General features: G+C 43.9%; 1 protein-coding gene across 4 annotated transcripts in view; it reads left to right on the top strand.

The window, feature by feature from the left end:
• The window catches only part of PPP6R1 (protein phosphatase 6 regulatory subunit 1), a 745,577-nt gene that overhangs the window by 333,616 nt on the left and 397,490 nt on the right, over positions 1 to 14,471 (top strand). For all 4 annotated transcript variants that reach the window (XM_069200760.1, XM_069200759.1, XM_069200761.1 and 1 more), the window contains exon 12: positions 1,855 to 1,970. In XM_069200760.1, coding sequence (XP_069056861.1) covers positions 1,855 to 1,970 — 116 coding nt within the window. The remainder of the gene's footprint in view (positions 1 to 1,854; positions 1,971 to 14,471) is intronic.

The following is a 14,471-nucleotide window of genomic DNA, read 5'->3' as shown; positions in this document are numbered from 1 at the left end:
AAGTTAAGTTGCAGGTATTTACATGCTGTGTGTTGCAAAATAGATATCTGCAGCGTTTCTTTTCATACTTCCTGTACCCCAGCAAGATTGTTACATAATTCACTTAAACTACTCTCCCTTAGAAGATAAAGAAAGAAAAGTAAACACCAATCCCTGTGTTAAAAGAATAAGCAGTTAGAAGACATAACCTGGCATTAGACATCTGTCTTTGAAGCAAATGAGAAGAAATAAACACAGTTTAAAGGCATCTTTATATATTGCCCCATCTTTTCCCGACCCACCAAAAATTGTCTCGCAAGCTACAGTTTAGGAAATGCTGCTCGAGGATGCATACTTGTTCCTGTTCGCTCCCAAGCATTTTACAGCATCACATGTTAATCTGATTTTCTGTAGCCCTATCAGCATCACCTATTCAGAATACTTCCCTTGGAACTCCAATCAGTCTCCAGGATCTTCACAGAATATCTGGCACCGCTGGTCGCCCATTTCAGTAAATAAGTACATCGGCTGCCTGCTTCTGTAGGTGTATGAACGGCTCGATAAGGAGGCCTCCAGACAACCTGTGCAGTCAGTCGACACCTACTTACCACTATTTAACACTCTGTATCTTCCGTTTAATGGAGAAAAAGTATTTGGTCTCCAACCATAGGGAACATTCACCATTGCTGTTAAAACATTCCAGTTCCAGGAGAGGTTTTTGAAATTCCTTGTGACTGCCAGGAAATTAAAAATGATTGGCACTTAAAAGTCTTCGCTCCGCACATTTTTTTCATTGCCTGAAATATATGTGCAGTGTTTATTTAGTAGCACATTTACCTTACTAAACACTGTTCTTTGGCTGTGGGAATGTCATTAATATTTGCCATGATGTTTAAATCTCCTGGGACTTCCGTTTCTAGCTGGGAATGATCCAGGCACACAAACCTCTGAATGATACACTAGAAAACTGCATTTACAGATCAGAAACGTTTTTCTTTCACACATGAATAATGTATTGGCAGGTGACAATTTGTGGCATTCCAAAGGTATGTGAATGTTTGGAATATATAGTGCAGACTCTTGAGCTATTCCTTATAGGTTGATTGTGAATTATGTACTTGAGTTGAGTGGCCAAGGCCGGATGCACACATTAACCTTACAGCACTGAGAGCTCTCTATGCACATTTTAACCATTTTTAGCATATCCACAGCTTCCTTTATTTTTCTGAACCAGACTATGACACACTTGAGAACCAAGACTGAACTACTATGAATGCAAATTTATTTAAATAGCTTCAGGATCAGGTGGTCGGAGATTGAGTAAAGGTGTAGGACGTGGGAAATGCAATCAATATCTGTATTAATGGAAGTAATCAATAATAAAGAGCTGTTGTAAAAGGTCAGCAACTTTATCTCTAAGAAAATATACTTTTAATTGTATTTATTAATATCTGTTACTTAAGTTGACTAGCCTCAAATATATATTGTCTTAAGTGTTTTGGAATTCTCCCAGTCCAAAATAGTTGAAATGGACATTTTCCAGTGAGTGCTCCAGGTATCCTTAATGTGTTGAAAGTATTCCATTGATATTGGCCAGTGATGTAGCTCCTACATGGCCTGGGTGTTATGCATGCATTTGTACACATTTAACGTATCTATTTATGATATGGCATGTTATAAGGGAGTTGAAGTCGTTTCTGCAAGTCGCTATGGTTCATATGTGTTGGCAATGATTGTCATCATTTTATTCTGTATGCTGTCACTCTGCAACTACAAAACTTTTGATATGGACCATTTCGTCTTGTAATTTTTTTTACAGTGCATTTGTCATCAGTCTTTTCATGTGATTGGGGCTAACCTACTTTTCAATTACAGAACAGCTGGTGGCCGGAGGAAAGGCTACATGGGGCACCTCACTCGAATGGCTAATGCATTAGTGCAGAGTGCAGAGAAGGGGCCCAACGTCTTGCTTTTGGGGCACATGCTGAAAGGTAAGCTAGAATGAGGGGAAGTATAAAATGGGGCGGGTTAGATGTCCTCACATATTTTTCTTTAAAAATAAAAAATAAAAATCATGCTATTTAACTTTGGAAGAGGGCTTTTTTGTTTTTATTTTGTTTTTAAAACGCCTGACTTTGTGTCTTTTTTTTTATTTTTTATTATTTATTATTAATGATCAGTTCCTACTGGTTATTTCATTGTGCAACGGAAAAGCAAAGATTACATAAATTTGACAAGTCACTTCATAGGTTACCAAATAAACTAGGGACAAGACTAGCTGCCCCAGCAAGGTTAATTCTGCCAGTACCTGATTGAAACACTGCTAATCAACTTGTATGATTTACAATAATTTTATTCATATTTCTCTCATTTCTTGTATCCATGCAGTGAAGGTCAGGTGCTGATACCACCACTATGTATGATTATGCTTCCAACAGTTGTGCTTCAACAAATCAAGCTGTTATCTTTATTTATATCTAATATTACTATGTCAACCGAGGGTTCCGGTTGTCTCCTCAAACATCTGGAAAGACAGTCAAAACCTTTTTGCCAAATAAGGCCACTTGAGGACACGTCTCAAGCATTTGTATCCAGTCTGCCATAATATAGTATTGATATTGTGGGCACACAATCTTATGGCTACTTCTAACTGCAGAATATCCCCAGGTGCCAGACTGGATGTGGAGAATTTCCAGCAATGCTCCTGTGTGCCAGGAAACAGCAGTTGCTCATTGGTGTCTTCATACCACCATGGAAGTGACTGAACGGAGCCACATTAAGGGCTAGCCCTATGCACCAACTTATTTTCCTTTCTTACTATACCCTTCAATGCAGATCCGGCGCTCTGCCCTGAAAGTCTTTGTTCTTGTGATAACTAGAAAAACTTTGCTCCGTAAACCAGGGAACAATGTGCTCTTTGGAAACCGTATTGAAGCTATGTTGAGGCTGCAGGAAGGCAATGTCACTGACCCTCGTAGGTATGTCTGTGGCGCATGAGCTCCGGCCATGACCCTCCCTTCCTGCTGAAAGTTTTATGGCAAGTCAGTCTAGGAAGAAGTGTAAGAAGTCCTTATAGGGCACATGACCAGCAGATGGGGGTGGAATGCCGACATCTTCTTGTCATGGGCCCTGTAAGGATTTATTGCTGCACCACTGCTTGGGATAGCTACCTCCAGCTACAGGCCTGTCCTCTATAGTAACTTACTGGTCGGGAAATTGTTTTGTAGATTTCAACATGTCATTCCCTACTGTAGATCTATTACATCAGACAAAATATTCTTCTGTATAGTTCAGTGGGCTTCCCTACATTTACTCTATCCTTCATTTACTCTCCTCCCCACCCCTCATATTTACCACCCACACCAGAATGCACTTGCAAATCCTGCTGTAGGATGTACTTCTCCAAAGTTGCTATCAAGTTTGTACTGGACTCTGGGAAAGGTGAGCAATGGTATACCTGCTATTTTTTCATCCCAAAAAAAGAAAAGGGGCCTCATGCCAATTCTGGACCTTGACCCGCTAAATACCTTCTTATGGAAGTATAAATTCAAGATTCTCATATTGGCTCAGGATCTGTCTGCTCTGGATCAGAGAGACTGGATGGTGTCCTTGGACTTGCAGTGTATGTATTTTCGTATACCCATCCTGCAGTCCCATAGGTCAGGGTGGGCCAAGAGCTCTTTCAGTTCACTGTGTGCCCCTTCAGCCTTGCGTCGGCCCTCGGTTATTTACTAAAGCAATGGCTGTGGTGACTGTCCATCTTTGAAGGTCTGGAACGCATGTACCCCCTGTACCTCTATGACTGACTTGTAGTGGACTACATTGAGATGACTGCCAGCCACTTGAAATGTGACTTTTCTGTCAAAATGCCAAAGTCACACCTTACCCCTTTGCAGAGGATCTTATTCTTTGGGCCTGTACTTGGCACAGTGACATTCACAGAGAGTCCTGGATATTTTGGATATGATCATGATGTTCTTGGGGTCAGTTGTGTGTCTCAGTGAGGATGGCTGTTGTCTAGGTCTCATCCTCTTTAACCCGTATGCCAGATGGTGCATATGGGCCCTTCCTTTGCTTCTCAGGGCCCAGGTCATGGTTGGCTCCCCAGCACTATACTGATTTCTCAGTAGACTGCTTATACACCCCTAACTAGAGCTCAAAATAGAGGCACAGACATTTTTGCTGGTTTGGGGCATCACCTAGGGGATGCAGGGATCAGAGGCCCCTGGTCTTGTGTAGAAAGTGGGCTCCAAAACCAGGAGTTGCAAGCAATTTGTTCACTCCTGAAGTCCTTCCTGCCCTCCATCAAAGGGAGGTTGATAATGGTCCTAGTGGACCACACTGCCGCCATGTGGTATTGCAACAAAAAGGATGGAGTGGGGTCCTGGGTCTTATGCTAGGAGGCTCTACTTCTCCAGAAGTGGCTGGACCAACAGAACACCTTTCTGGTCAGCAGCCACCTAGCAGAGTCCTTGATTTCCAGAACAGATGAGCAGAACAGGAGTCATCTGGCAGATCTCAAGTGGTGTCTCCGCCCTGAAGTGGTGCAGGGCGTTTTTAGGCGATAGCCATGAGTGGATCTATTCACCACCCTGAGAATGCAATGCCAGTGATTTTGCGCACTGGAATTATCTCCAAGGCTTTTGTTGGGAACAACTTTAACTAGAATGGACTCTAGGAGTTATGTATGTTTACCCGCAACTCTCTCTCGTGCCTCGGGTAGAAGAAAACCTCGGCCCAAGACTTCTTGATGTTCCTGCACTTGGCCAGGTGAGTGTGGTTCCTGGAGCTTCTGAGCTTGCGCTTTTCCCCTCCGATCAGGCTTCCATCTCTAGAGGACCTCAAGTCTCAGCAACAGGGCAGGGTCCTGCATCCGAGTTTCCACAACTTACACCTCTGTGTGGAGATTGAGTGATGTTATTCAAATGTTAGACCTTCCCACCTAAGTGATGGGTGTCATCCTTGTTGCCAGACGTCCTTCGAGTAAGTCCTTCTCGGATGCTTGAAAAGGTATTTTGACTGGTGTGGTGCCTAGAATACCAACCCCTTGCAGATTAGACTTTATTAAGTTCTTTTGTTTTCCACTTTTGTTTGCCCAGAAGGGCGTTTCAGTTTTTAGTACAAGAGTTAATTGTCAGCCTTGTTGGCTTTTCGGCATCTGCCAGGCCATCTGTCTTTGTTCAAATCACCAGTTGTAATGCATTTTATAAGAGTTTTGACACATGTTTCCCCCAAGCCATTGATGATGCCCCAGTAGAACCTCAATCTGGTCTTGTCTTTCTTGATGTGTGTGCTCTTCGTGCCTTTGCACGGTTACTGCTTGAAGATCCTGACACTCAAAACTGTGCTCATCATTGATATTGACATTACATCAGCATGCCATGTCAATTAGTTACATTTGCTGTCAGCAGTACTACTTATATCACCTTATTCCAGATAACTTAGTGCCGAGATCCAAGGTGGACTTCCTTCTGAAAGGGGTGACATCCTTCCGTGTTTGCCAGCTGATCACATTGCCAGCTTTTTGTGTCACCTTATCCCTCAAAAGAGGGGGGAGAGGCTTTATCGTCTAGACCCAGAGAGCATTGTGTTTTAAATTTGATCACATGAATAACTGTTGGTTGGCAGAACAGCTCCTTCTGTGTGTATTTAGGGGCAAAGTGGGGCATGGCGGTGCAGAAGAGGACCTATTCTGATAAATACTTCTAACCAAAGATTCCTCATCTTTTGAATATTCCTTGAATGCAAGACTCGAACTAGACATTTTTCAGCAGAACCTCTGCGCACCGCTAGGTAGCATTCTGCCGTTCCGCACTGATTTTGTCCCGCTCTAGAAGTGATGCACAGAACTGCATATAGGCACCACGTAAGCACACTGATGTCAGCTCCTCTTTGTTTGCCACCAAACATGAATCAAGAGCCACTTCTTCACAAGACTCTTTTCTCCTACAGATTGTTTGAAGATTGTGTGTGGAATGCTACTGTCCACTCCAAAGACTACAGTGTTTTAATGTTGTAGGACTGTCTCAAGACAGATCCCCATCAGGTTTACCTGTGGTGCTTTGCATTGGAACATAACTCCATGGCCTGCAGTGGCTACACCTTGATGAATCCCAAGGCAATCCGGGACAGTGAGTCGGAGCTTTACATCTCCAAACACTGAAAAACGGTTGAAAGCAAGGTCCCATTCCTGCACCCAAAATCGTTCCTGTGGCTTGTCATCGTCGCAGTCAAAATCTTTGACTAAGTTGAAGAAAAAACATGAAAAGTCCAAGCTGCATTCTGTCCCTTCGCACCACTCTTGAACTCCAAAAAAGTTGCAAAGGTGTTAATGTGCCTCTCTGCTTGCTCCAGAAGCAATTACCCTTTGTAACCTAATCCAACCCTTTTATCGAAGCAACTTGAGTTTTGAGAGCTATCTGCAAATGAAACAATTCCATGAAGCCATGCTGTGGCTGTTTGGCACTCCCTCTGGTGCACCTCAGAACCTCAAGTGAGGGACTCCACTTGAAGCTATTGACTTAAGTCCAGCAAATCTGCATAATCAGGTGGTGTTCAAGAATAACCTAGGAAACAAACCTCCGCCCCTTGGGAACCGGAAAACGATTCTTCTGCTGAAATTGGATCTGATCCGTTTACGGGTTGTTACTGGCATTTGGGATAAAGTTCCAAAAAAGGATAGAATATATAAGCTGTGCCAGTTGTATATCTAGGACCTCAATCAAGTGTTATTTGTGTGTCCTTGGTTGTCGGAGGCTCGTCGTCAATTTTTAAGGCCTATGTTTAGTAAATATAATGTGCTTTCTGCTTCAGAGGCTCGCAAATTTGTTTTATCTACTCTGATTGAAATGACATGTAATAAGCTTTCTTTTTGAGTATTTTTTAGGACTCATGTTATGATTATTTTCTTTTGGGGGCTTTGGTGTAGTAGATGTGGTGCTTATAGCTTATGAAATGTCCTTCTGGAATAATTCAATTTGGTGAAGAATTTGTGTAATATTATGTAATTAATATTATGTAATTATCAGTGTTTTAACCTTGGTTAAGTATGCTGCTTTGTTAGTTTGCACGTGGAGATTTCCCTTATAAGTATGTATCAGGCACTATTTGTACTTTATATATTGCACTATGCTTGTTGCACTTCATAGAGGCTTATAAAAAGAAGTTATTTTTAGCCTCTTAACAGGATATAGCTTCTTCCCTTCCTTTGTGTGGTCGTGAATAAGTGTGTGTTTACTGCTTTTATTATTGTGTGATTTTGTAAATTGTATTTTTTGTTTTGCGTGTTGATATTTTGGTGATTGCATGTACATAGCTGCTGTTGTCCATTTTATTTTTATCTTGTGACTTTTATGTTACTTTATAGGATTATTATTGTTGCTTGTTGGATTTTAATGTGTAGTGTGTGTTTTGTCTTTTATTATTTTTTGTTACGTGGACCTCCGTAGGAGTTCCGTATCATAATAAAATTTACTTGACTTGGCCTCTTCTTGGTAGTCCCCCAGCAGGTCCGCCCTCTGCACCAGCTGGACACTATAGAACCACTAGGGACCCTGCTCCGGCTTTGTTGCTGACTCTGACTCTGGTGCTGGTGCCAAGACTCATACCAGATCATGAAGCACCGGCCCTAACAACGGAGTGCGCCCTATTTTTGCTTTCTGACACTGGAGCCGCTTTGACCTTGAATGAGGACTTGGACTGCAGCCTTAGGGCTGTCTTGTTGGCTCTCATTGTACCAATGATGCCGCTGGATTTAGCAGCAGCATCACCTGAATTTTGGGGAACTGAGTCCAAACCCACACCACATGACAGCTGCTGGCCTAATCTGTTTCCGCCCGGTCAGCAGTGCCTCATCTCTGCACAAGCAGTGGTGATCTGTGGCAACCGGGCGCATGACATTATGACTTCAGGGAAATCGTGGTGGATTAGATCTCATCTTTTTCTCTCAGTTACATTCATCTCACACATGCAAAGACAAACAGAAGTAGGGAATGGTTTAGTAAGATTTATTGAATCAGCTGTGTCTTTAATAAAATAACCTGAAATGCAGTGATTAGGATGATGAAACATATTAGAAGCAATATGATGACAAGAACTGTGATACACAAGAAAAGTCCCACCATATGTCACTATACAAGATGTACGATTCCTACCTATGCTACTAATGTTCTATGTTAGAGCACGGCAGGATAAGTCCTAATCCACCTTTCAGGATCCCACGGGAAGACATCCCTCATACCAGACTATGACAGTAGCGGGGGTTTTCTATAGAGACACCATCCCCATATAGGCCGGGGAACTGTTAGTCTCAGCAAGCAGCTGTAACGAAGTCAGACAGCATAAAGTCATTGTCATCTGGCTGGAACCTCCCTCCACCGTGCATGGGACAGAGAAATGTTTTTATAACAAAACAGCTAGTGTTCTGAGAAAGTGTCCCCATGTAAAAATATGTATGTTTGCATGAAACGTTAGAGACGCCGTGTACCACTTGTGCCAACAATCCTATCTCATTGCAGCCTTGAAGAAAGCATAGAGTGAAAGAATGTCATGCTAAGAAATGTAAATGCTTTCCTAGGCGAAAGAACAGCAAGGTAAAGGAAAATTAAACATCACCACACGTGGTCATTTCTAAAAGAAAATGAAATTAAAATGAAAAATAACTAGGCTAACGGGCACAGGCAGCAGGCCTAGTTGCTAAAATAACGTGCCCACAGACATTACTAAGATGGCTCTACAACAGAGCAACCCCATCAGACTGTGACACTCTACCCTTGCCTCAAGACAGGGCTGAAACCCTAAATACTTTATTTGGAACTGATTCTTACGATACTGTGAATGAATTTGCCCAGACATGTACAGTTGTCAATTATTATGAGGACTTTCACGATGATAGTGAACTGGACACTTTGCAAGACTCTGGGCTACCTTCCCCTCCAGGCCTTTCCATGGAAGAAAGAGTCTCCTTCAGAATGGTCATGTGAATGGTGGTCGAAGTTCTCAACCTCCAGTTACCAAAGGTGAAGGCTAATGTCCTTACAGTAGTGCTTCAACCTGGTATACAAATACTAAGCTTGTGCTTCCATTTAATGAAGCCCTCACAGACACTCTTCTCAGGCCCTGGCAACACCTTGTTTTGGACCAACGAACAGACAGATCGCATGAAATCAACGCAGAGCTTCAGATGATCTAGACTTTGACTGCATTCCAATGCCTGAGAGCTTAGTCATGCAGTCCTCAGTGAGCAAGCTCAACTCTAATGCTTTTCCACCACTCCTCCGGGTAGGTAATCAACGCACATTGAAACCTTTTGGAAGTACATTACTTCTTCGTCAAGTTTGACTCTATGCTCTATTAATAGAAGCTGCCTTTTAGGGTGTTATACTTGCTACCTTTGGGACTGCATTTCACAGGTCTTACCCTGTATCCCTGATGGCTTGTGGCCAGTCCTTATGCAAACTATCCAACAAAGCTGTAGTGCAACTAAATTTACCGTCTGCTGTGAATTGGACTTCACAGATTGCCTAGGCAGGGGAATGGGCTACAGTGTAGCTATCCGGAGGCATGCCTGGAGGAGATCTATTGGCGTCTCCAGCAATGTTCAGTCTACTTTAATTGATATCACTTTCAATGGCACTTTCCTTTTTGGAGAGGAGGCAGATTTGGCCCTTGAGCACTTTAAGGATAGTAGGGCCATGCCAGCTGCAATAATAGTTTTCTCTCCTCGTGGCTATGGTTGGGGCTTCCACTATCTCCAAGTTCAGCATGTCCACAATCACAACAGCCTGTTCATAGCTGTGACTGAGGTACACAAAGACCATATGGACTACAGGGGCAGCATGCAGCACATTTTCCACCAGACTTGCAGCTGAAGCTTCAAAACCTCTTTAGTGCATCCTTCGAGACACATGGCCCCCTGTTGGAGGCAGATTGTTTCTGCAAGGTAAGCAGGTGTTCTCTTTGGACAAGGGATTCCTACAGATTGTATGACAGGGTTGCGACCTTCAATTTTTTTGTCTCCCTGCCATATCTTCTACCATCCACAGAACAGCTGACGGAGGACCACCTGTCCCTCTTGTAGCAGAAAGTGCAGGTTTTTCTGGACAAAGGAGCCATGGACAGGGTAGCAGCATGAGAACTAGACCTTGGTTGTTGCTCCTGCTACTTTCTGGTGCCAAAGGACAGAGGCCTTTGTCCTATTGTGGACCTTCACCCTCTTACTGCCTCCCTGAGGAGCTACACATTCTCTGGCCTCAACCCTGGAAACTTGATGGTAGTACTGGATTTGCAGGGTACTTATTTTCACACCCCCATCCTATGGTCTTTCAAGCACTATTTGCTGTTCACGCTGGGGCAGGTGCATTTTGAGCTTCCCAATGCCCCTTGGGTGTTCATAAGTGTTGCCAGTGGTTGCAGCACATCTTCGGAGGTCAGGAGTTCCTTGACGACTGGCTGTTGAAGGCAGGCTCATCCCAGGCAGTTGTCACCCACCTCCAGGCTACTGCAAACCTCCCAATTTGTTGGAGGGTTCAATATAAACATGCTGAAGCCACAGCGCACTGCTTCAGATGCCACCCCTTCATTGGAGCCATTCTGGATATGATGCAGTTTTGTGTTTGTTCCTTCCTGATTGCTCAGAGGGAGCACAGCATCAAGGGAACCATTACGATTAAGTCTAGATTTTCCAGGAGACTGCAGTAGACTTCTGTCGTTGTTGCTGGACTGCAATTGGGTCAGAGGCAACTCATCTACCTGAGATCTAATCCACCACGACAGTGGTGACCAACTCCTCGCTTCTGCGTTGGCCATTTGGGATAGGTGGAGATCAGAGGCATCTGGTCTTCTAGGGAGTCCTGGATCCACGTCAGCCTTCTGGAGCTGTGGGCTATCTGCTTAGCATTGAAGGCATTTCTACTATTCATCAAACAGAAGCTGGTGCAGGTGATTATGAATAACATCTCCATCAAGTGTATCTGCAACAAATGGGGTGGGGTGGAGGGTGCTCATGGACGTGATACCTGGAGGTGCTATACTCCTGGAAATGGCTGTAATACTCTGGATTTTCCTGGTAGTGCACCATCTACTGAAATCTCTAAACTCCAAAGTGGGCGATCTCAGCCCGCAACGCTTCGTGGATTATGAATGACAGTTGATTCTGAAAATGCTGCAAGGTCTCTTCCATGAATGAGGAAAGCCTTGGCTCAGTGTTTTTGCCACTGCAAAGAACGCACAACGTTAGCACTTTTGCTTACTGAAGTTCCTAAGAAAGCTCTTTCTCTACCAAGAATGGAGTGCAGGACTCCTGTATGCCTTTCCCCCTCTACTTCGACTGTAGGAGCGTAGCACTTCGACTTTAGAAAAGTTTTAGCATGGTTACCCCCACTTTTTGCCTGTTATCAGTATGTTTTGGTTGTGTTCACTGGGATCCTGCTAACCAGAACCCCAGTGTCTGTGCTATCTCCCTTTAAGCTTGGTTGCTTGGACCACAGACACCCCACATTTGGCATACTGGTGCCCCCTTATAAGTCCCTAGTATATAGTACCCAGGGCATTGGGAACCAGGAATTCCCCATGGGCTGCAGCATGTATTATGCCACCCATGGAGCCCATGTAAAATGTCTGCAGGCCTGCCATTGCAGCCTGTGTGAAAAGGTGCATGCACCATTTCACTTTGTCACTGCACCAGGGGACTGTAAGTCACCTCTATGGTAAGCCCTCCTAGCCCAGAGCCCAGAGGGCAGGGTGCAGGTACCTGTATTTGTGGGCAAACTAACTCCAGCTCCATTTTCCTGGACTTTGTGAGTGCGGGAATGCCATTTTACACGTGTAATGGACATAGGTCACTACCTTGGGACCTTTGCATTCCATTTTTTTTTAGTATATGGTTTGGTCTTACCCTAGGCCTTCACTATTGCCTATTGCTTTTTACTGTTTTCTATTGCTTTTTATGCCAATTTCTGATTGCTGCTGTACATACAATAGTGTGTTTACGTACCTCCTATTGGAGAGTTGCCTATCTAGTATTTTAGTAATTGTGTCACTAAAATAAAGTACCTTTTATTTTTGTAACGCTGTGTGGTTCTTTCATGTGTGTGAGTGCTGTGTGACTACAGTAGTATTGCATAAGCTTTGCATGTCTCCTAGATAAGCCTTTACTTCTCATTCACAGCTACCTCTAGAGAGCCTGGCTTCTAGACTACCTACACTTCACTAATAAGGGGATACCTGGACCTCGTATAAGGTGATAATACCATAGGTATTCACCACTCACCAGGCCAGCTTCCTACATCTACTCTCTAGAGTTCTGAAAATGATCAAGGGCGACCTGGCCCAAGCATGAGAATCTTTCTTATGATCAGGCTGCTTCTCAGGACAATCTTCTGTCGCAGCAGCAAGTTAGGATCTTGCACTGGGGCATGTGCAATCTACACCTCCATGCATGGAGATGGAGCAGCAACAGTTTAGTGTTTGATCTCCCTACTGAAGTCGTGGATATTATCCTAGTGTCTAGGCTTCACATCTACGAAATCTGATTACACATGGTGTAGTTTCCACGATGTCTCTCTGAAATGCTTTGTGCCGAGAGTGGAACTCGCAACTCCTTAGTCTTTCCACCGATCTCTCCTATCAGAGTTCTAAAAAAAGATCTGAAACAAGAGGGCCCAGCCCATTTTAGTAACAGCGATTGTGCATTGAAAGTAGATATTCAGAAGTCCTACGTATCTGCCCTCTGATCAGGTTGCTGCTTCAAAAGGATCTTCTGTTGCAGGGCAGGCAGTGCTTAATTTGTAAATAAAAAGGTGCCGGTGCTAAAAACTCTCCTCTGAAACACGCGGTTGCTGCAATTAAATGTGCGTGCACGGAATACCGAGGCAGAGTAACCCTGAAGGCATCACGGGCCTCTTTAATCTATTTACAGACACCCCCTGCACCGCCGGCTCACTCTCGCAGCTTTCTGCTTTCTAACTTTGTGAAGTTTTTTCACTTTTCTCTTTCTCCATCTTTCCCATATGTGTCTTTTGCTACAAGAGCTTGCAGCAAATGCTTGAGGCAGAAGAATAAGCCCCGGCCCGCAAAAATAAGTGCTGGTGCTCAGCACCGGAAACAACAAGCACAAATTAAGCACTGAGGGCAGGGTCATGCACCATCTTCACCTCCATGCTTGGAGATTGAGTAGCGACTGCTGACTGCATTAGACCTCCCTCCTGAGGTTGTATATGTAATTATGGCTGCCAGATGTCCCTCAACAAAATCAATATCTGTCTGTTGTTGGGACAAGTGTTTGACTTGGTGTGGTATTCGACACATTGGCCCACTTCAAGCCAGGTTATACAAAGTATTTTTTTTTTTTATGTTGTCCCTAGCTGAGCAAGGACTTGCTTTTGGCCTCAGTTAAAAAGTACCCGTCAGCTCCATCTGCTCTTTGCGGATGCCGGATCGGCCCTCCTTGTATAAATCACCCGTTGTGATGCATTTTTGGAAGGGTTAGCAACCTTTTTTTTCACCCTCTCCCTTTATCATGCCTCAGTGGAACCTTAACAGTGTCTTTACCTTCCTGATGGGTACTCCGTTTGTACCGCTGCCCACTATGGCTTCTCATCCTCATGTCCTGTTCCATAACCTTGGTGCAGGACATGAGTGAGCTGCACACCTTCATCAACCTGCCATACACCGCCTTCTTCCTGGCCAAGCTGGTCCTAAGAATCCAAGCTTCCTATTTTCCAAAAGTAGAGACTGCTTTCCAGTTCCCAAAAAATGTTACTTTACCAACATTCTTTGCTCCACCTCACCAATCTAAGAGGAGGAGAGACTCCATCGGCTGGATCTTGAAGTGAAGAAGGGCCAAGGTAGTGAAGAAGGGGACCATCTATTGGTGATTGAGTGCTCTGCATTAAGATCTGCTACATGTTGGACAATAATTAGCCCCTAAAACGTTTGCAGGCTTATTCTGCCAGAGCCAAAGCTAATACTGTTTTATATTTTTGCCAGGCTGTTACATGCACGTCAGTCCATATGTTTGCGAAGGACTACTGTCTGAACAGCCTAATCTGTTAAAATGGGCATTTTGCCTGCTCAATTCTGCAGGATTTTTTGTTTTGAGCCAGTTCAGACCCACCACAGGGGGAGGTGGTACATTTCATATTAATTGAAAATGTGAGGTATCTGTGGTTAAAGGTTTCTGTCAGAAAAACAAGTTACTTACCTTTTGGTAACTATCTTTCTGGTAGGAATCTAACTGCAGATTCCACATCAACTGCTTATCGTCTCTTTTCTGAACTACCTTACCTGGACTCCTTTCCACCTTAAACGATCCCAAGTTTAGAGATCTGGACAATGTTTAAAGCCAATTTGCTGTTGGCCCCTCCATCTGCGAGCACAGACAGCCTTGAAAGCAACTGACATTGGCTCTGGGTTGGCATCTAAGTTGCACATTCCTTCCATAGCTCAGTGATGTCAGCATGGAGCCACAAACTGGCGCACAGAGGTAATGCAAA

This window comes from Pleurodeles waltl, chromosome 7 (assembly GCF_031143425.1).
Source record: "Pleurodeles waltl isolate 20211129_DDA chromosome 7, aPleWal1.hap1.20221129, whole genome shotgun sequence".
Lineage (NCBI taxonomy): Eukaryota > Metazoa > Chordata > Amphibia > Caudata > Salamandridae > Pleurodeles > Pleurodeles waltl.
Note: the sequence above shows the minus strand (reverse complement) of the source record. Positions and strands in the feature narration are given on the sequence as shown.